The following is a 21,054-nucleotide window of genomic DNA, read 5'->3' as shown; positions in this document are numbered from 1 at the left end:
CCTATGCACACTGCACATGTCTTATTTGTAGTGCAAAAAACCCCCACAAAAGAACAATACGATATTTAAAAATATTTTAAAAACAGGCAGACAAATGTCAGTGTTCTGGAAGTAGCAAAGACCACCAGCATTGAAGCAATGCTCCTATGCCGTCAACTCTGCTGAACTGGCCCCGTTGTCCGCATGCCTGATCACCATCTCCCAAAGCAGTTACTATACTCCCAACTCAAGAATGAAAAATGGCACGTTGGTGGACAGAAAAAGAGATTTAAAGTTGGGCTTAAAGCTAACCTTAAAAACTGTGGCATAGACACCAAGAACTGGGAAGCCCTGGCCCTTGAGCACTCTAGCAGGAGGTCCACTGTGACCAGCAGTGCTGTGGAATTTGAAGAGGCACAAATGGAGGGCAAAAGGGAGAAACATGTCAAGAGGAAGGCACATCAAATAAACCCTGATTGGGCCCGCCTTCCACCTGGAAACCTATGACCTCACAGTGGAAGAACATGTGGGTCAAGAATCAGGCTCCACAGTCACCTACGTATCCACTGCCAGGACACTGCACCTGGAAGACAATCATATTCGGACAACGTGGGATTGCCTAAGTAAGTAATGGAGTATAAATAAATATAACAACAAAAAGAACTTCAGAGGACTTGCAGGATATTACTGGTAATTTTCCTGTATTGTACCATTTTAAGGGCCCAGATGGGGCTCTCCCCAGATGGCAAGTGACCGTCTCTCAACCCCTAGCATTTGACTCCTGCTTATCTAAGTCTGTGTAAAGGTCTTGTTCTGTATCATCATGTCTTTGCTGTATTTTTTCATTTTTCAAAATTAGTGTAATCTTGACCTGTGATGTGAACCTCTTTTCATATATATATATATATATATATATATATATATATATATATATATAGAGAGAGAGAGAGAGAGAGAGAGAGAGAGAGAGAGAGAGAGAGAGAGAGAGAGAGAGAGAGAGAGAGAGAGAATGAATGAATATGGACCTCTGCTTCCAATTGGAACCATGTGTTTCAAAACTGCTGACTCCCATTCTCAGAGTTTGCCTGTTTTGTACAATTCAGTGAAGATTACATGCATTGTGATTACTTGTGTGTGACTCAAAGAAGTCAACTTAGCCACTGTATGATTTGATCTGGGGGAAAATTATTCTTTAACATCCATAGAGCAGCCAGCCTCTGAATAAACTGCATCGAACACCATCATCCACAATATGAGTCTGTCTTAAAAAGATAAAAATAAACAGCTTTGACAAGTGTCAGCTCATTCATTGCTCCTTCCTTCCTTCCTTCCTTCCTTCCTTCCTTCCTTCCTTCCTTCCTTCCTTCCTTCCTTCCTTCCTTCCTTCCTTCCTTCCTTCCTTCCTTCCTCTCCCATGCAAATGCTTCACTGAGCAGGACTAAGCTTTGACCTGAAAGCCACAGTGCTATGCTATGGAATGACAGATGTAACATCCCTCACTTACATAAATCACTCTCTTTTGTCACTGCTGGCATATGGCCAGTGAGGGCTCTAATTATTGAATGGCTTTTATAGCCCCATTACTTATAATCACTTTTGGTCTGCAGCTGGAAGGCCAGGATGGAATAGAATGAAATGATATAGGCTCAAAATGTTATCATTTGTGCAGTAGCTCCTGGGATTAGGTATCTGACAGACACAATATTTTAGATGCTTACTGCCATGCTGACCTGTCTTCTTTAAAGACACACAAACACTGAAAAAGTTTTGCTTTGATTCTCCTGTTTTGGATACTATAATTGTGTCTAAGCTATTTTTATTTCTCTGTGTATCCAAGATGGTAATCTGAATCTTTTCACTTTCTTGAGAAATCTTATTCCTAGCAACGAAGAGATTTCTTTCTTATGAAGAATCCTTGTAACACTGCCATTTGCTCAGTCAGGAACAAAACGTGTGATTTTTCTTTCACTTAGACCGGGTTGGCAACTGCAATGGGTCAAGGAGTTATCTCCTTAGCTGTGTGAAATGTATAGCAAAAGTTTTCCATGTTTCAGGAGTATTAGCCAGTCCTACTTTGTATGTAACTAGCTTTGCCCGGCCACGCGTTGCTGTGGCTTATGCTTTCAGAGTGTTGCTCTTTATTTACTGTCCTGATTTTAGAGATTATATTGTTCTGTATTATTATTAATCGCTTTGAATGCAATTTCCTGCTTCTTGGCAGAATGGGGTTGGACTGCATGGCCCATGAGGTCTCTTCCAACTCTACTATTCTATGATTCTATATCACAGTAATTATTACATATTATATTGATAATCTTATATTATCTGCTTAGAACTGGATTATATGAGGGCCCTTCTTCACAGCAGTATAAAATGCACACTGAAGTGGATTATATGGCAGTGTGGAGTCCAGATAATCCAGTTCAAAGCAGATAATATAAGATTATAAATGGGTTATATAGCTATGTGGAAGGGCCTTGAGTCTACACTGCCATATAATCCAGTGCAAATTAGATAATCTGTGGAAGAGGCCTAAGTGAGGCCTAAGTCTGCCTGTCCCCTGGGCTGAGTTGGTTGCTAGGAGTGGGCAGAGATTAGTCCTCTAACTGGCAGTAATTGGATAAAAACAATTATTCCTTTCCCTCTAATTAGGACTTTATTTTTCTTTTCTTTTTGTTGTATCAACCTAGAGGTGTGGATGATGGGTTGTGTTGTCAAATTTCGAGGTTGGGGGGCCTATAGTTTTGTTGTTTTGTTGGTCGCCATGATGCCATCACTCATTTATATATATAGATTTATAATGAGATACTTTTGATTCATATCTGTGTAGGAATTCACATATGAAGTCACGTGTGTATGTGTGTGTGTGTAATACACACACACACACATATATACACACACACATACACACACATATATATCTATATATATATACATACATACTATTGAGAAGCCTTAAGTGAGAGGATCCTTCCCAGGAAATGAGACTAACTGCAAAAATAGCATATACAAATGGGTGAAATAGCACAGGAATAACTGCTCTGCTTAATATCACAAGCTTTATTGAGACGTGATTGCTCACTTTCATAAAGCATTGTTTATATCTATTGTTTTCATTTTTAACAACCAATCCTTTAAACCTTATCCTATGTTTCCATTAGGGCGGATGTGCAGCACTACTATCAGGAGTTATAAAATAGCATTTTTGTAGAATTTAAACTAAACTAAGGTTTAGAGCTTTGGGCTGTGATTTTTTGGTTTACAAAGAGACGGCCACTTTTAAAGATATCTATTCCACCTGCCCTCCAAACATCACTGATGTTTTTTTTTTAAGATTTTGTCCAGGTACAGAGTAGAGCTTTCCAAACATTTCATTTTGGTGACATACTTTTGAGACATGCATCATTTTGCAATTCAGTTTTACAAGCAAATCGAAAGTTAAACTAGCCCCTTATGAGAGATACAGACACATCCCTAAATTGTAATAATGGAATATATGAGGACACCACATATATGCCTGGGGGAATCCTTTGTTGGGAGGTGTTAGCTGGCCCTGGTTTTTTCCTGTCTGAAATTTCCCTGTTTTCAGAGTGTTGCTCTTTATTTACCGTCCTGATTTTAGAGATTATATTGTTCTTTATTATTATACCACAGTAAATATTATATATTATATTTATAATCTTATATCATCTGCTAAGAACTGGATTAGATGAGGCCCCTTCTACACAGCTGTATAAAATCCACACTGAACTGGGTTATATGGCAGTGTGGACTCAAGATAATCCAGTTCAAAGCAGATACTGTGGATTATGTGCCTTGGCATTCTGGGTTATATAGCTTCTTGCAGGAGGGTTGGACTGGATGGCCCGCGAGGTCTCTTCCAACTCTACGATTCTATGATTCTATGATTCTGTGTGGGAGGGACTTGAGTCTGCCATATAATCCAGTTCAAATCAGATAATCTGTAGAATCATAGAATCATAGAATCATAGAATAGTAGAGTTGGAAGAGACCACATGGGCCATCTAGTCCAACCCCCTACTAAGAAGCAGGAAATCGCATTCAAAGCACCCCCGACAGATGGCCATCCAGCCTCTGTTTAAAAGCCTCCAAGGAAGGAGCCTCCACCACGGCCCCGGGGAGAGAGTTCCACTGTCGAACAGCTCTCACAGTGAGGAAGTTCTTCCTGATGTTCAGGTGGAATCTCCTTTCCTGTAGTTTGAAGCCATTGTTCCGTGTCCTAGTCTGCAGGGCAGCAGAAAACAAGCTTGCTCCCTCTTCCCTATGACTTCCCTTCACATATTTGTACATGGCTATCATGTCTCCTCTCAGCCTTCTCTTCTGCAGGCTAAACATGCCCAGCTCTTTAAGCCGCTCCTCATAGGGCTTGTTCTCCAGACCCTTAATCATTTTAGTCGCCCTCCTCGGGACGCTTTCCAGCTTGTCAACATCTCCCTTCAACTGTGGTGCCCAAAATTGGACACAGTATTCCAGGTGTGGTCTGACCAAGGCAGAATAGAGGGGGAGCATAACTTCCCTGGATCTAGACGCTATTCCCCTATTGATGCAGGCCAGAATCCCATTGGCTTTTTTAGCAGCTGCATCACATTGTTGGCTCATGTTTAACTTGTTGTCCACGAGGACTCCAAGGTCTTTTTCGCACACACTGCTGTCAAGCCAGGCGTCCCCCATTCTGTATCTTTGATTTCCATTTTTTCTGCCGAAGTGAAGTATCTTGCATTTGTCCCTGTTGAACTTCATTTTGTTAGTTTTGGCCCATCTCTCTAGTCTGTCAAGATCATTTTGAATTCTTCTCCTGTCTTCTGGAGTGTTAGCTATCCCTCCCAGTTTTGTGTCGTCTGCAAACTTGATGATCGTGCCTTCTAACCCTTCGTCTAAGTCGTTAATAAAGATGTTGAACAGAACTGGGCCCAGGACGGAGCCCTGCGGCACTCCACTTGTCACTTCTTTCCATGATGAAGACGACGCATTGGTGAGCACCCTTTGGGTTCGTTCGCTTAGCCAATTACAGATCCACCTAACCGTAGTTTTGTCTAGCCCACATTTTACTAGTTTGTTTGCCAGAAGGTCGTGGGGGACTTTGTCGAAGGCCTTACTGAAATCCAGGTACGCTACATCCACGGCATTCCCTGTATCGACCCAACTCGTAACTCTATCGAAAAAAGAGATCAGATTAGTCTGGCATGACTTGTTTTTGGTAAATCCGTGTTGACTATTAGCAATGACCGCATTTGTTTCTAAGTGTTCGCAGACCACTTCCTTGATGATCTTTTCCAGAATTTTGCCTGGTATTGATGTGAGGCTGACCGGACGGTAATTGTTTGGGTCGTTCTTTTTTCCCTTCTTGAAGATAGGGACCACATTCGCCCTCCTCCAATCTGCTGGGACTTCTCCCGTTCTCCAAGAACTCTCGAAGATAATTGCCAGTGGTTCTGAAATAACTTCCGCTAGTTCCTTCAGTACTCTTGGGTGTAGCTGATCTGGCCCTGGGGACTTGAATTCGTTTAGAGAGGCCAAGTGTTCCTGGACAACTTGTTTCCCTATTTGGGGTTGGATTTCCCCCAATCCTTCGTCCATTCCGTGTTGCTGAGGTTGAAGATGGCTTTCTTTTTCTGAGAAGACCGAGGCAAAGAAGGCATTAAGTAGTTCTGCCTTTTCCCTGTCCCCTGTCGCCATCACCCCATCTTCTCCTTGCAATGGCCCTATCGCCTCCTTTTTCTTCCTTTTTCTACCAACGTAAGCAAAAAAGCCTTTTTTGTTGTTTTTTATGTCCCTGGCAAGCCTGAGCTCATTTTGCGCTTTAGCCTTGCGAACCTTTTCCCTACAGTTGTTGGCTATACGTTTGAATTCTTCTTTGGTGATTTCTCCCCTTTTCCACTTCTTGTGCATGTCACTTTTGAGCTTTAGCTCAGTTAGAAGTTCTTTGGACATCCATTCTGGCTTCTTTGCAGTTGTCTTATTTTTCTTCTTTGTTGGCACTGTTTGCATTTGCGCCTTGAGTATTTCACTTTTGAAAAACTCCCATCCATCCTTAACTCCCTTGTTTTTTAATATCGGCGTCCATGGAATGCCGCTCAGTAATTCCTTCATTTTTTGAAAGTCAGCTCTCTTAAAGTCCAGAATGCGTGTTTGACTTGTCTTAGTTTCAGCATTCCTTTGTATTGCAAACTGCAGGAGCACATGGTCACTTGCCCCTAAGGATCCAACCACTTCAACTGTATTGATCAGGTCTTCCACATTTGTTAAGATTAGATCAAGAGTTGCTGATCCCCTTGTTGTCTCTTCTACTTTCTGGACCATAAAATTATCTGCAAGGCAAGTGAGGAATTTGTTGGACTTTGTACTCTTGGCTGAGTTTGTTTTCCAGCAGATATCGGGATAATTGAAATCGCCCATGACTACTATATCTCTTCTTTGTGCCTGTTTGGTCAGCTGTTGACAGAAGGCTTCATCAAGTCCTTCATCCTGACTCGGAGGTCTGTAGTAGACACCCACGACAAGATCTTTTTGAGTCCCGGTTCCCTTGATTCTTATCCAGATGCTTTCAAGCTGGTTTCCCGGATTACAGTCTTGCATTTCTTCTGCAACGTAACTGTTTTTGACATATAAAGCTACTCCCCCTCCTCTCCCCTTTGTTCTATTTCTGTGAAAGAGGTTATAGCCCTCAATGGTTAAATTCCAGTGATGGGAGTCATCCCACCAGGTTTCAGTGATGCCTATGACATCGTATGTGTGGTGCTGTGCTAGGAGTTGGAGTTCGTCTTGCTTATTTCCCATGCTCTGAGCATTAGTGTAAAGACATGTAAGCCCCTGTGACCTCCCCTCGAACTGTTTATTTGGGATTATTGTGCTCTCTGTACTTGGTCCTTGCTGTGTTTGTGCAGCCCTCCGTTTAGCCTTTCGGCGGTTCCCTGTGGTCGTGGGTAATATAGTGTTCGCCAGGCTGTTGTTCCCCTCCCCCAGTGGATCTAGTTTAAAGTGCGCCTGATGAGGTTTGTGAGTCTGTGTGCAAAAATATGTTTTCCTACTTGTGTGAGATGCACCCCATCGCTTGCCAGTAGTCCATCCTCTTGGAAGAGTAGACCATGGTCAAGGAAGCCAAAATGCTCCTCTTGACACCATTTTCTGAGCCAGTTATTGACCTGTACTATTTTTCCGGCCCTTGTAGAGCCGTGTCCTACAACAGGGAGGAGGGATGAAAAGATCACATGTACATTATACAGTTTTAGCTTTGTTCCCAGAGCTCGAAAATCATTTGTGATCTTTTGAAAAGTATGCCTAGCGGTGTCATTGGTACCTGCATGAATCAACATAAGGTGGGGAGGGTGATGGGGCTTTAGGAGCCTGCTGAGCCTCTGAGTGATATGGTGTATTTTTGCCCCCGGGAGGCAGCATGTTTCTCGAGCCATCCCATCCGGTCTGGAAATGATGGCTTCCGTTCCTCTAAGGAGGGAGTCACCTACTACCAAGACCTGTTTCCTTTGAGGATTGACAGGGTCCCTTTTGTGCAAGACAGTGTGTATGTCCCCTGAAGAGTGTTCCTGTTGAAGTGAATCATGTAGGTGTAAAGTGTTGTCCTCCTCCTCAACATCCCCAGTGCATTCATCAATGACAATCCATTGAGATACATCCGAGAGCCCATTACTCTCCCAAGGATGTTCCTGTTGCTCCTGGTCTATGATTGGGGATGGAGCATTTGCATAATTACATAAGTGTGACTGTGGTGATGCACTGTCCCCGTCAGGGCTATCCCCTGCGCATTGATCCAGGGTGGTCCACTGAGTGGTATCTAAGAAACTGTGGTCCTCCACAAGATGTGTTTCCTGATTGTATGTTAATGATGTAAGAATTTCAAATCTGTTGTGTAAATGCAGCTGAGCAGAGGAGTTCTGCGGAGGCTGCCTGGTCCTGCGTCTCCTTCTATGGGTGACCTCCTTCCAAGCCTGAGGGTTGTCTACCTTTGAGTTGATCTCCCCATAAGGTTCCTGATCATGGTCTTGGTGGTGTTGGTGTGATGCAGGCTGCTGATCTACAGCAGCGTGTTGTGCAGTGTCCAAGAAGAGCTCGAGTGCCTGAATGTCCTTAAGGGTCTTAATACGGTGCTCGAGCTGTTGGATCCTCTGCTCCATCAGAGTCATCTGTTTGCATTTGGAGCAGATGTAGTTGTCTAGTTTTTGTGTGAAAAAGCGGAACATGCAACAGCTGGTGCATGTGATGGGAATGTTTTGCTTTTGTTGCATCTCTTGGTGAGCGTGGTGGCCAATTGGGATCTTTGTACAGTTCAGTAATATGCACGCACTTTATGTGCAAACTGCAACAAACCACCTCTTTGTGTATTTGTTTATGTTGCTTTGTTTCCTGTATTTACTGCAAAGGATAGTTAGTAAAGGTGCCTTTTCCTACCTGAAGCCAGGGAGCAAAAATGTCCTCCTGCTGCCTCTGCTTCTGCGAGAACCAACTGCCCTTCTGGGATCAGGCTCTGGCAGAAACTCACACTGGCAAATAAAGCTTTCCCAGAAACTCAATTAACAGGGGACAATGCCTGCTGTCAATCAACTTAAGTACCTGGCTCTCTTTCAACACAACAGTCACACAACAGTTAGACTTTGACCACAGGAGCCAAGCCCACACTCAGTTTAAAATCTTAGCCAAATCTTAGCCAAATCCTACCTGAAGCCAGGGAGCAGAAATGTCCTCCTGCTGCCTCTGCTTCTGCTTCTGTATTTTATAGGCAGTGTGGATGAGGCCTAAGTGCACTCTGCCTGTGCCCTGGGCACCATTTTGGCTGAGGGAATTGCTAGGATATGAAGTGGGCAGGGCCTAAGGGGGGCGGGGCCTGCCATTCTGAGCCGTTTCTAAAGGGGGGAAATGGCTCTTTCTCGTCCTTGAATTTGGGCTTTATTTTCTAGGCTTTTTTGTTTGAAAGACATAGACTGGATGACTATGTCCTTTGTGACCAAATTTGGTGTGATTTGGTTCAGTGGTTTTGCTGTTTACTCCATAGTATCCGGCACTATCTGGCTTATCTGGGAGGAGAAGAGGCGGGGAGAGTTGTGAGCATTATGCATCTGTGGATCCCTAATGTAGGTCACAGACCATTGTAGGCTGGCCTTGACCTATCCCTGCACAAGCAGTTTTCTTCTTATTCATGGGTATAGTTTATGACCCTGATTATGCTTGCTGCAGAGGATAAATGAAAGGAGGCTGGAGAAAGCCACAGACAGCTAGCAATGATTGGAAATGTTTAGGGCTATATCCTATCAATTAGTCTTCAGTATCACTTATCCCAAAACAGGCAGAGGGTGAAAATAATAATATTGCACTTTTTACAAGCTCAGTCACCAGTGTTTCTTCAGGCAGAAGCCCCTTTCAATATTGATAATGTTAAATCTAAAATAAGGGTACAGTTTAGGAATATTTAAAATAACATGTCTGATTCAAGAAGAATTCATGGATTTTGACTTGTTCATTTGTGAGTAGGCTGAAGTCAGAATTGACAGTTATAGACTTCTTTCAACACTGTGATTTTTCCTCTGGTTTCCCCATTATCCTTGCATTTGTTAACATTGATTCCAGGATTTGCTGACAATGTGATCTGCTAAGACAAGATTTCCATTTGATTCTCCATTGAATGTTTAATAGGTGTAGCGGCACACTTTTTCCTCTACTGATCAATGGTGTTTGTTGCATTTGTTCAGTTAGCTTATCTCAGTGATCATATAGTATTAGCAACAACACATTATCTAATCTTTGTTTAAGAATGATGCCCTTTGTAGATAGCCAGTTATGGATTCTTTTCCTGTAATGCACCCCAGTTCTGTATATCCAAGAATAATGAATAATTATTGTGTTGAATCTAATACTTGAAAAAGATTTACAAGATTTACAATAACCATATAGTCCAACACCCTGGTGGTGTGGGAATTTAAAGCATCTGTGAGGGAATCATCAACTCATACAATCTGAAAGCTGGAAGGGACCACAAAGCTCATCTAGCCAAATCCCCTGCCATACAGGAATACACAGTTATGGTTGTCCTGAAAGATGCTTAAACTTCTGTTTTAAGATTTCCAATGTGGGAGAGCCCGCTACCTTCTGAGTCAGTCTACTGTTAAGCAACAGTCAAGAAGGTCTTCCTAATTTTTAGGCCGAACCTCTCTTCTTGTAATTTGAATTTATTCACTCATTATTTCCTGTGCAGAGAACCAGAAAACAAGCTGGTTCCATATTTTACACGGCATTCCTTCAGATATTTAGAGATAATTATTACATCACCTCTAGATTTTTCTTCTCCAAGCTAAGCAGACTCAACTTCTTAAGATGTGGTCATTCACACTCTCTTGAAGGATCTACAATGAAAAATATGGTCAACAACTTTTCTAAGTACAGTAGAGTTCCGGTTAACCGACTTCCGGTTATCCGACCTACCGTATTATCTGACGTGCCAGGCCCTTTGAAGGCGCCCTGTGCACGTTGCTAGGCAGCAACGTGCACGGGGCTCCCCTAAACCGAGTGCTTGCCCCTTTGGATGCGCCCGTGCATGTTACTAGGCAGCAATACACACGGGTGCTTCCCTAAGCTGAGTGCTCGCCCCTTGGGAGGCGGCCCGTGCGCGTTGCTAGGCAGCAACTTGCATGGGGCACTTCCCTAAACCGCCTTGCCAGGAGGGATAATAGGGCTTCCCTATTATCCGTCAGTTCCGGTTATTCGATATTCGCTCCCCCCTCCATTTATGTCGAATAACCAGAACTCTACTGTAATATATTCCACTGTTTAATAACTCTTACCATTGTGATCTTCCTAATGTTTAATCATAATTTCTTTCATGTCTGCTAAGCCTGTATTTGCTTTCTATATAAAACACATAAGGAGTCACACAGTCTGCCTGTATATTTATATCATTAACATACAGTCAATCTGGACAGGATCCCTTAACTGAAAGGTAGCTCCCAGGTGTTTCTGCTTGTATGTCAGTGCCATTTAGTTGAACAGAAAATTATAGAATAACTGAATCATAGGTAGACCGTTGAATTCAACCCTCTAATCAATTCAGAAAATCCAACTAGGTGCATCCCCACCAGGTCACTGTCCAACCTCTTTTTGAAGACATCCAGAAAAGAGGCCACACCACCTCTCTGGATAATTGGTTCCATTGCTAAACAGTTCAGAAAAGAAGTTCCGTCAAATGTTCAGCTGAAGTCTAGTTTCCAGTAATTGAAAACCATTAGACTTGTTCCTACCCTCTGGGGCAGCAGGAGGATAAACCTGCCCCCTCCTCTTTATGACAGCCTTTTAGATATTTGACAAGTGTTATCATGTGCCCATGCTGCCTTTTTCACTGTGAAATTGATGGTGAACACACTGTTACATTGAAAGAGAGTGATGGTAGGATTTTGAAGAGTATCTTCAAATCTGTGTGAGCTTGCTTTATTAGAATAATTGAAGTTCAGCTTAATTCTTCTACATACCTGGAAAATCATCCCCTCCATGGATTGTTACTTTGTCATAGCGAGGGGGCTTGTGAATTCCAGTGAGCCTGTGGGTGAAGCTGTTGGAGTCATGTGCTCCCAGGGGGCTTTCCCAGGGTGTCAAGGTCACAGAGGAGGAACCAGACCAAGTACAATCTGAATTCCTTAATGGCAGAGCAGGTGGACAATAACATGGTACATGTTACAAGGGCTGTGAAGGTGGAAGAAGGCTGAAACAGATGAGAGGCCATCAATCATTGGGTTAACCACTATGTAATTATATGCACCAGAGATCACTGTGATGTGCTTCTTATAAGAGCCATGACAAGTGCTGATGACTGCTGGACAGACCACAGGTTAATTCAATCCATGATGGCCATCAAGATTGTCCCCAAACACAGACTGCAAGAAAGAAAGTAAGCCCTTCAAGAGCCCTTTAAATGAACCCTTCTCCAAAAAAACATTCAACATCACTGGAAAATCCTTGCAAGATTCCTTGCAAGCCACCTTCTACGTATCTCAGAAGACATCCTCCCTGAGTCCCAGAATGGCTTGCGCTCCTCCAGAGAAGATCTTCACTGCATGGCAGCTCCAAGAAAAATGCAGGGAACAAAATCAGCCTTTTTATTCATTCACCTTACAAAGGCATTGTGTGGAAATAACCTATCTGACAGATGGCTAACTATTTAACCTCAGCAAGCTGAAAGGCAAAACCAAGGTCACAACAGCGAAAGGGAGAAACGTGTCAAGAGGAAGGCACATCAAGAATTGATGTCCTCACTGTGAAAGAACATGTGAATCCAGAATAGATCTCAACAGTCACCTATGGACCCACTACCAAGACTCTACACTTGGAAGATAATCATACTTGGCTGCGAGTGATAACCTTTAATGATGATGATGATGATGACCACGATGACGACCTGGAAAATCAATTTTGGGCGCTTCTGGAACTTTGGAGATTGTAGATGAGTGTGTGACAAGGAGTTCCTTTTGAAGTAAAAAAAAAGTTGGCTGATCTCCTGCCCTGCCAGGAGCTAATTAGTGGAGTTTCAGCAGAACTAATAAAAATTGTTCTTTCTCAAATCCCAGAGCAGTGATTAGTCCCTGAAGTCTCCAGTGGAGAACTCTTCCTATAGAAAACCTTAGAAGATTCTTGATTATTATTTGTTAATTAACTGTTTCAAATTCACATTTTAACTACAGCACATTAAGTCCCTGCTGGTCTATGACCAAATAACTAATGAGTCCACTCATTGAAGTATATGATTATGAACATAGAAGAAGTCATACTTGATTTATATTCTCCATAAATCTTACATGCTGATGCTGCACAATATACCCCTTTAATATTTCACCTACTTTTACAAATCTTTCATTACTGTGTAATACTTGTCTAAAATCTATGTATATGTGTGTACCTAGCTTGTTTGCCAGAAAAAATGTGATATTTTCAGTTTAAAAAAAGAAAGTGCACTCTTTTCTCTTGTTACACTTTAAACATTCAGATTGTTCTATTATTTCACTGTTCTGATGTGGCTGGAAAGCTATAGCCAAGACAAAGGTCCAGCTCTTTGGCCTGTGTTTGCTTAAACACACTTTTCACTGGAAGTGGTGGAATTCAAGATCAGTGCACCACAGTTGTTTGAAATGAACAGGCCTGTCTTCCTCTTGTCTTCTTTGAGATTTGTTTTATATCTGGTTTGTTTAAACCAGCATTCTCTAGTACAAGTCTAGACATTTTAGCCAGAAAATTGACCTGTGTGTAGACTTACCCATGATCAATGTTAGTTGAGTGGCTAACTCTTATCAAAAGGGTAGAATTGTGAAAGGTGAGAACCTGGGGTACATCTACACTGCAGAATTAATGATTGTTTATTTCTGAAGCCTGTTGGATTCATATTTAGTGTTGCCTTTTGCTCTGTTTGTTCTCTAGGGACATATAAGACAAGAAGAAATGCCTTCCTTTTAAGCAGTTTTTTCTTTCTTCATGTCATCTGTGCCCTTTCTCTCTCCATCCAGGGAGGAAAAAATAAAGTGATATAGTAGTAGAGAGAAATAATATCTCTTTAACACCAGCAGGAAGAAAGATGAGTTATAAAGCCAGAGAGATAGCACGTTTGCAGCAAGTTATTTTTGGTAATAAGCCATTTACAGAAGAAATGCATAAACGCCATAATTCAGAGGAGCTTTAAATTGCAAGTCTAGTGTGTGCCTGGACTGGAAATGTTAATCCCTTTCATACTCAACTGTGATTTCTTTATTTCCTGCAGGAAGTCGTCTGAACAAAGATCTGAGACATTATCTCAACCAGAGGTTTCAGAAAGGATCTCCAGATCATGAGCTGCAACAGACTATTAGAGATAACCTTTATCGCCATGCTGTGCCTTGTAAGTGAATTAACAACTCATATAGTGGATTTGGTATAATAAAACTCATGCTTCCTTTGACGGCAAACTTTTAATGTCAGCTGGTGGGGCTACTATATGAAAACCTGGTTTTGATACCATGGCAGTGATTCCAGTTGCAACTGTGAAAATGTTGAGTTCGCATCATCGGTGATTTTACAGCATATGGTCATTACGAAGCTAGTGGGTCATAGTGGGCAAGTGGAGTTCTATCACTCAGTCCTGACATCCCCAGTTTGGAAAATCAGGCAATAAAGAATAGTAAAGATTTCTGCCTGATATGTTAGATTGTTGTTGTTGTTGTTGTTGTTGTTGTTATTATTATTATTTGTACCCTTCTCCGTTTCACCGAAGGGACTTGGAGTGGCTTTCATCAAGGGTTAAAGAGCAGTAAAGATTATGGTTGACTGTCTGTGCACCTCAGATGTTTTTGGCCTGCAGCTCCCAGAATCCCTCACTACTGGTTAGCTGGAAGATGTAGGGAAAAGAAACAAAACAAAAATCTGATGGGTGACAATTGACAATTTCTTCCTCTGAAGATTGCAGCAGTCCATATAGCTGATGTTGATGGTGATGGTGTATTTTGATTGATATTTGCAGCTTTCGTTTTGAGAATGTTTGTGAACTCTGAGAATTCTGGTCTTAATGTATGGGTATGACATCCTAAAAAGGCTATTGATTCCCTTGAAGTTCTTTGGTATTGTATTGGAGCTTGTATAGAATGAGGACTTGTGCTTGGAAAATTACCACCAGAACCCTTTGAAGTACAGTCTTGCTGCTGACTTCATTGCATACATCATCTTCCCCTCTTTTAAAACCCCAATTTTAGAAATGACGAATAAACGAAATTAGCCTTAGTTCTGTTGAAGCATTTTTTCTGTGTTGCCAAGGTTACATTCTGAAATGCTCTAGACTTGATTCTTTTCTTTGATTTATTGGACTTGACTGTGAACTAAACTACTTTACTTGTTTTTTAATCTCACCAAAGGCCCTGATTATAGAATTGGATTTGTGTAGGTGTGGGAGAGGAGAAAATGACTTTGGCTATTTAATTTAATTTAAAAAAAATATGGAATTGTGATGCTGAATGAGAGATGTTTCTGTTCTCTTATTAATGTAAGCCTATGTATTTGTGCCTCCGTTATGTAACCAACAGAGAAACCTGAAAAGGAGAGCTAGCAGTTAGGCATGCTACCTTACTTAAACAGCATTCTTTCAACCCCTCCTTGTGTTTTCTACAAGTAAGCTGTTTTTACATATTTTGTGTTTAATAAAGATACACTGGCCGGAAAGTGAATGAAACTGTTGTATACATAGCAGCTGGGAGATGGCATGAAATTGTGGGAGGAAGAATGTCTTTTTTTTAAAACCCAAAGCTGAAGCTTAATCTGGCTGCATACTAATATTTTTTTTATTCTTTGATACACGTGACCAGAAAATCCGGTGCTCTGGGCCAATCTCTATTGCTAATGGATTATGAAGTCTTATATTTTGAAAATGGAATTCCCTGCTGATTATGTGGTAAACACGTTAACGGCTCACAAGGTCACTTGCACTGAGCAGGGCTGCCTGCTGATTGTTATTGTTGAAACCCATAGATGTGCTGAAATGATGATTAATGACCCAGAATATGTAAAGCAGATTCCTACCTCTAGGTCCAGCACTATTCCCTTGAAATCCATGCAGAGGGTAGTTCAGATGAATATTGTGTTGGCACACCAAAACCAATTATCAGTAAAACTGGCACTGGTATCAGAGGCAATGGCCGGGTGACTACTTAAAAATTGTTCTCATAGCAATTAGCAATCAGGTCTGGGTCAGATAGCAATTCTCTATAATATAGTATGATCCTCATATCTGCAAAGGATATCTCCCAAGCTTACCATGAAAACAGAAAAGTATGGATAACAGCAAACCCTATTGAAGTGAACAACATCTGTTGGAAGTTACCATGGATTTACCTTGGGGGAGCTAAAAAATTCCTACAAGGTATCCTGTCTTAAGAATTTGTGAGCATGGCTCTAGTTTAACTTCTTTTAGAAGCATTTCATAGAATTGTCTGGGGATCGCGGAATTCTCAGAGTGGACATATATTGTCAGAAGTTGATAAGTGAAACCACAGGTACTGATCATATAGATACCGATCCTATAGTTACAGAGGTGGTACAATAGTTTTGATTTTGTAGAAGTCTTTTTTCAGCTAATCACTTAGTTTTCTTTAGATATGACAGAGACCACTGTTTTCTATATCTTCCGCTGCCATTGCTGTAGATTTCAAAGCAAGAATTAGCTTTGCCAAAGTGAAAATTGGAGATTTCACCTATATCTTTAATAATTGTGCAAGAAGTAGGAATTCTTCTTGCAGACGTAGGAATTTTAGCAGTTTTTGCTTGTTATGCAGTAACCTCCTAAAATTTCATCTTCTGCACAATCAGTACTGAAACTATCTCTAGTTTTCATATGGTCAGACGGTGATTGTGTATCTGATCAATGATTAGAAAATCTCACTGGCCCCAAAAGGATTATACAAAGTTCAAGATGCATCTTGATTTGGGGTGATCACATTTCTAGGGTCCAAAGGCCACTTTCAGGTTTCTTCATGTGCCCCACTTTTGCTGGGCACCATAATCATCATTTTAAAGAGCTATGAAGTGACATTCAGCTCCCGGGGACCCCCCAAAACAAAGAATGTACACACCCTAGTATTTTATTTATTTATTTATTTACAGTATTTGTATTCCGCCTTTCTCACCCCGAAGGGGACTCTGGGTGGATCACAATGTACACAAACAAGGCAAACATTCATATGAACATAGAAACAGAGACAGACACAGAGGCAATTTAAACTTCTCCAGCTTCCAGCTTCCTGAGGGTATGCTCGATTCCATCCACAGGGGGAGCAGCTGCTTCATCATCCACTGTGATGCCAACTTCCTCATTCCAAATGCTACTGGACAATTTTTATGGTGTCGTAAATTAGTTAAATTAGCCTCCCCACAAAGTGGTACCTAAATTTCCTACTTGATAGATGCAACTATCTTTCAGGTTGCTTAGGTCAACAACAAGCAGGGCTATTTTTTATTTTAATGGTCGCGTGCTCACTCCTCCACGGGCTGGCCTCGAACTCATGACCTCTTGATCATAGTGATTTATTGCAGCTGGCTACTAACCAGCCTATGCCACGGGCTTTCCAAACATTTCATGTTGGTGACACATTTTTTTAGACATGCAATGTTGTGCAACACAGTAATTCAGTTTTGCTAGCAAACAGGATGTGAAATCAACATCTTACAAAAGATATGTACACATGCATAAATTATAATAACAAAATGTGTGGGGACATAACATATCCCATGAAAGCTTTTTTTTTCAAATTTTAAAACATATGATTTGTAAGATAATAGCATACATTTCCGTTTTTTGTCATTTATGAGTAACAATTATTAGTGTATAACACTAATAAACACTATACATGTATGAGGTTGATAGAATGAACACAGCTTTTGAATATTTGGTGGAATATTAGATAATGATGGTTGCATATTGTCATCAAGCATTTTTAAGCTTCAACGTATCAGTGGTATTGCTCATTTCTCATAGATTTGGGTTTCTCATTACATTTAACAGCACACCTACACATTGCAGAGAACACAGTAATGGTTGCGACACACGTTTTGAAAAGCTCTGCCATAGTGATTAGGGTAATGGTTTTCCCCTGACATTAAGTCTGTTGTTATTTATTTGTTCAGTTGCTTCTGTCTTTTCGTGACCTCATGGACCAGCCCATGCCAAAGCTTCCTGTCGGCCGTCGCCATCCCCAGCTCCTTCAAGGTCAAGCCAGTCACTTCAAGGATACCATCCATCCATCTTGCCCTTGGTCATCCTCTCTTCCTTTTTCCCTTCCATTTTCCCCAGCATCATTATCTTCTCCAAGCTTTCCTGTCTTCTCATGATGTGGCCAAAGTACTTCATCTTTGCATCTAATATCCTTCCCTTCAAAGAGCAATCAGGCATTATTTCCTGGAGGATGGACTGGTTGGACCTTCTTATGGTCCAAGGCACTCTCAGAATTTTTCTCCAACACCACAGTTCAAAAGCATTTATCTTCCTTCGCTCAGCCTTCTTTATAGTCCAACTCTTGCATTCATACATTACTATGGGGAATACCATTGCTTTAACTATGTGAACCATTGTTGCCGGTGTGATGCCTCTACTCTTCACTATTTTATTAAGTCTAGTCATGTTGTCTGTAGACGCCTCAGAGGTCATGTGGCTGGCATGACTGCATGGAGCGATGTTACCTTCCCACTGGAGTGGTACGTATTGATTTACTCCATTTGCATGTTTTCGAAGTGCTAGGTTGGTAGAAGCTGGGGCTAACAGCTGGAGCTCACCCACTCCCCGGATTTGAACCGCCATTCTTTCGGTCAGCAAGTTCAGCAGCTCAGCAGTTTAACCCGCTGTGCCACAGGAGGGGGGGCGTGTAGTGATTGCTGTCTCTGAAAAAGGTATTTCAATAAAGAAGAGGGATTCAGAGTTTGTGGAGGTCAGCAATGACCATCAAGCACCACTCAAGACTCCCCAAGAGACGTACATGACCTTGAACATGCCCATTTGCATTTTAGAATGTTTTTATGAATGTTGATGTAAGTTAATAATTTTTAATCTGATTTATAGTGTATTGTATAATTTTTATATGTGTGTTTATTGTAAGCCGCCCTGAGTCCCCTCTCGGGTGAGAAGGGCGGGATATAATGTTGTAATAAATAAATAAATAAATAAATAAATAAATTCAGGGCTTATTATGACTTTAGGAGATGGCTTTGCACTGCACAGTGTCTTAGGAGTTATATGTATATGTCAGCAATAGAGGGAAAGCATCTACAATTGACTCTGAGATAAGCATCCGTGGGAAGAATGGTGTTCCATGAAGAAAGATAATTCTAGCCACCTGCTTAGGTTTTTTGGGCACAGAGAGAAGGCAGGGAAGCGAGAGAAATAAAGAAGGCTGTTTCAAGTGACAGTAATAGGGATTTAACAGAGATACTGACTAGGATGGATGGATGGTGCAGATTTACTGTGTTTAAATTTGACATCCTAAATACTGCCGTCTCTTTGAAGAAAACTGATTTTGGCTCTGTATAGCAAATGCATTTACTTTCATGGGAACTAACTGTACTAGTCCTTTGCATTTCGGTGTGGTGAGGAACTTGTCAAATGCATAGATAGAAAGGAAAAGAGCAAAAGTGCATGACATCTGCATGGTTCTTCTTGAACAGACTCTTGAGTGAGTGAAAGCAAGGACTTCATTGCACTTACTATGACAGGTATCTCTGAGATGGGTTAGTTGAAGCCCACCTAGCAAAAAATAAAGAGAAGCAGAAAGTGGGAAGTAACTGTCACATTTGTATGTTGGCTTTTCTTCTTTGTTTCTTTAATTCATTTCCCAGGATTGTCCCTCCAAAAGCAGGAATCCTTCAAAAAAAAAAAAAAGGAAAAAAAGGAAAAAGATGCCTTAAAACACACTGACAACCACCAGCAGCATAAACAAAAATGCAAAGAGCAAACATGTTACTGCTCAATCGAAATAACTCCTTCCATTTCCATATGGGTTTCTTCTAGGCCTCTTGAATAAATAGGAAAATAAACAGCAATTATGCAAATTGAAACAATCAATGTAGAAAATATATTAGACAGTGATTAAATATGTAGCTTGTTACTACTACAGCTGGGAGGAAATGTAGAATTAGTAAATTCTCCAAATTATTATAATTTCTCCCAACTAAATATACTGCTTAGAGTCATTGGGAGTTTTAGTTCAGAAACATATTGAGGACCACAAATCCCCAGTCATGACCCAATGATGTGCTCTCCTAGAAAATACTTCTTTACTTGGTGCTCCAAGGTTATGTTGCTTGTCCGTCTTTCTCCAGTTATAAATTGCCATTCTTGATGGAGGCGAGTGCTACTGCAAAAACACCAAAGGCATCCATCTCCATCTTTCCATAATCATAGCCAAGTTCATTAATTATTTCACTCAATATCTCCTAGCTTTCTAAACAGCATATCAAAATGGGGGCTATTTTTACAGTATCCTTATCATCCATTAACGTAAGCAAAGATAAATGTAATCACACTGTGCTCTCAGGAATGCTCTAAAGTGGTTGAAGATTGTGTAGTATTTTGCCAGAACATAGGAAGCTCTAATGTGCCATGGATAAATTACATGAAGAGATTTTTCATAAACAACAACAACAACTGCACGGTAGAGATAGCACATAAAGTCTGTGCCATCCCCATTGGCTATGTTTCACAGAGGAAAGCCATTAAAGTAAATTGTTCTCTAGAACCACATCCAGTCTTGTTTCCCTGAATATGTTTACAATATTAAGCAAAGTGAAGGTTCTAAATGTGAGGCAAGTCACCAAAAGAGAGTTCAAAGACATGAGTGTCTCTTCCCAACCATTATATCTCAATGAGAAAACACACTGCATAAAATGTGGGTTTCCATCCTTCCCTCTTGCCTGACCATATATGCATTTTTCAGAGCTGAATCATCTGAGGAACATTTTGCTTTTATGTTACCAGTCCATTTTAACTATGAATTTTAAATTCAAATTCATACATATCTATTGTATTTGAATCTTTTTTCCATGTATTGTAATATGTGTATTTTATTGAAATGTGTTTTAATATATGCATTTTATTATTGATGTATTTAACTGTGTTACATTATTACTGTTATTGTTGTTATTATTTTTCTTCTTCTTATTAGCCTCATCAGTATTAATGTTATAGGTTTCCTAAACCTTAGCTGAGTCATTAACCAAAATGGGAACAAGTCAGGACTTGGAAAGGCAGCCATAGAGGAACTAGATGAAATCTTCAGGTGTAAAGATATATAATTAAACAGCAAAGTCAACAACAACCAGTAATCTTAAAGGCAAGGCAGCTCACAATAAATCTATCTTAAAAAACAATTTAAATGCAAAACAAACCATGCACACAGAGAGAGACACACACATAAATATGCAAAACTAGCAGCAATACCAGAGAAGACTGTAAATGAGCAGACCTAAATTTAAACTTCCTGGTGAATAAAAACTTTCACTGGTGTCAAAGGAGTTGCAGAAATGCTATCATGTGAAACTCTCTGGGACAGTTGTTTAGTAAATGGA

At 40.8% G+C, this 21,054-nt stretch overlaps 1 protein-coding gene across 24 annotated transcripts in view; it reads left to right on the top strand.

Annotated features, from left to right (window-relative positions):
* The window catches only part of magi1 (membrane associated guanylate kinase, WW and PDZ domain containing 1), a 617,355-nt gene that overhangs the window by 294,071 nt on the left and 302,230 nt on the right, over window positions 1–21,054 (top strand). For all 24 annotated transcript variants that reach the window (XM_062973798.1, XM_062973809.1, XM_062973808.1 and 21 more), the window contains exon 2: window positions 13,742–13,858. In XM_062973798.1, the coding sequence (XP_062829868.1) occupies window positions 13,742–13,858 (117 nt within the window). The remainder of the gene's footprint in view (window positions 1–13,741; window positions 13,859–21,054) is intronic.

Source organism: Anolis carolinensis, chromosome 2 (genome assembly GCF_035594765.1).
Source record: "Anolis carolinensis isolate JA03-04 chromosome 2, rAnoCar3.1.pri, whole genome shotgun sequence".
Taxonomy (NCBI): domain Eukaryota; kingdom Metazoa; phylum Chordata; class Lepidosauria; order Squamata; family Dactyloidae; genus Anolis; species Anolis carolinensis.
Note: the sequence above shows the minus strand (reverse complement) of the source record. Positions and strands in the feature narration are given on the sequence as shown.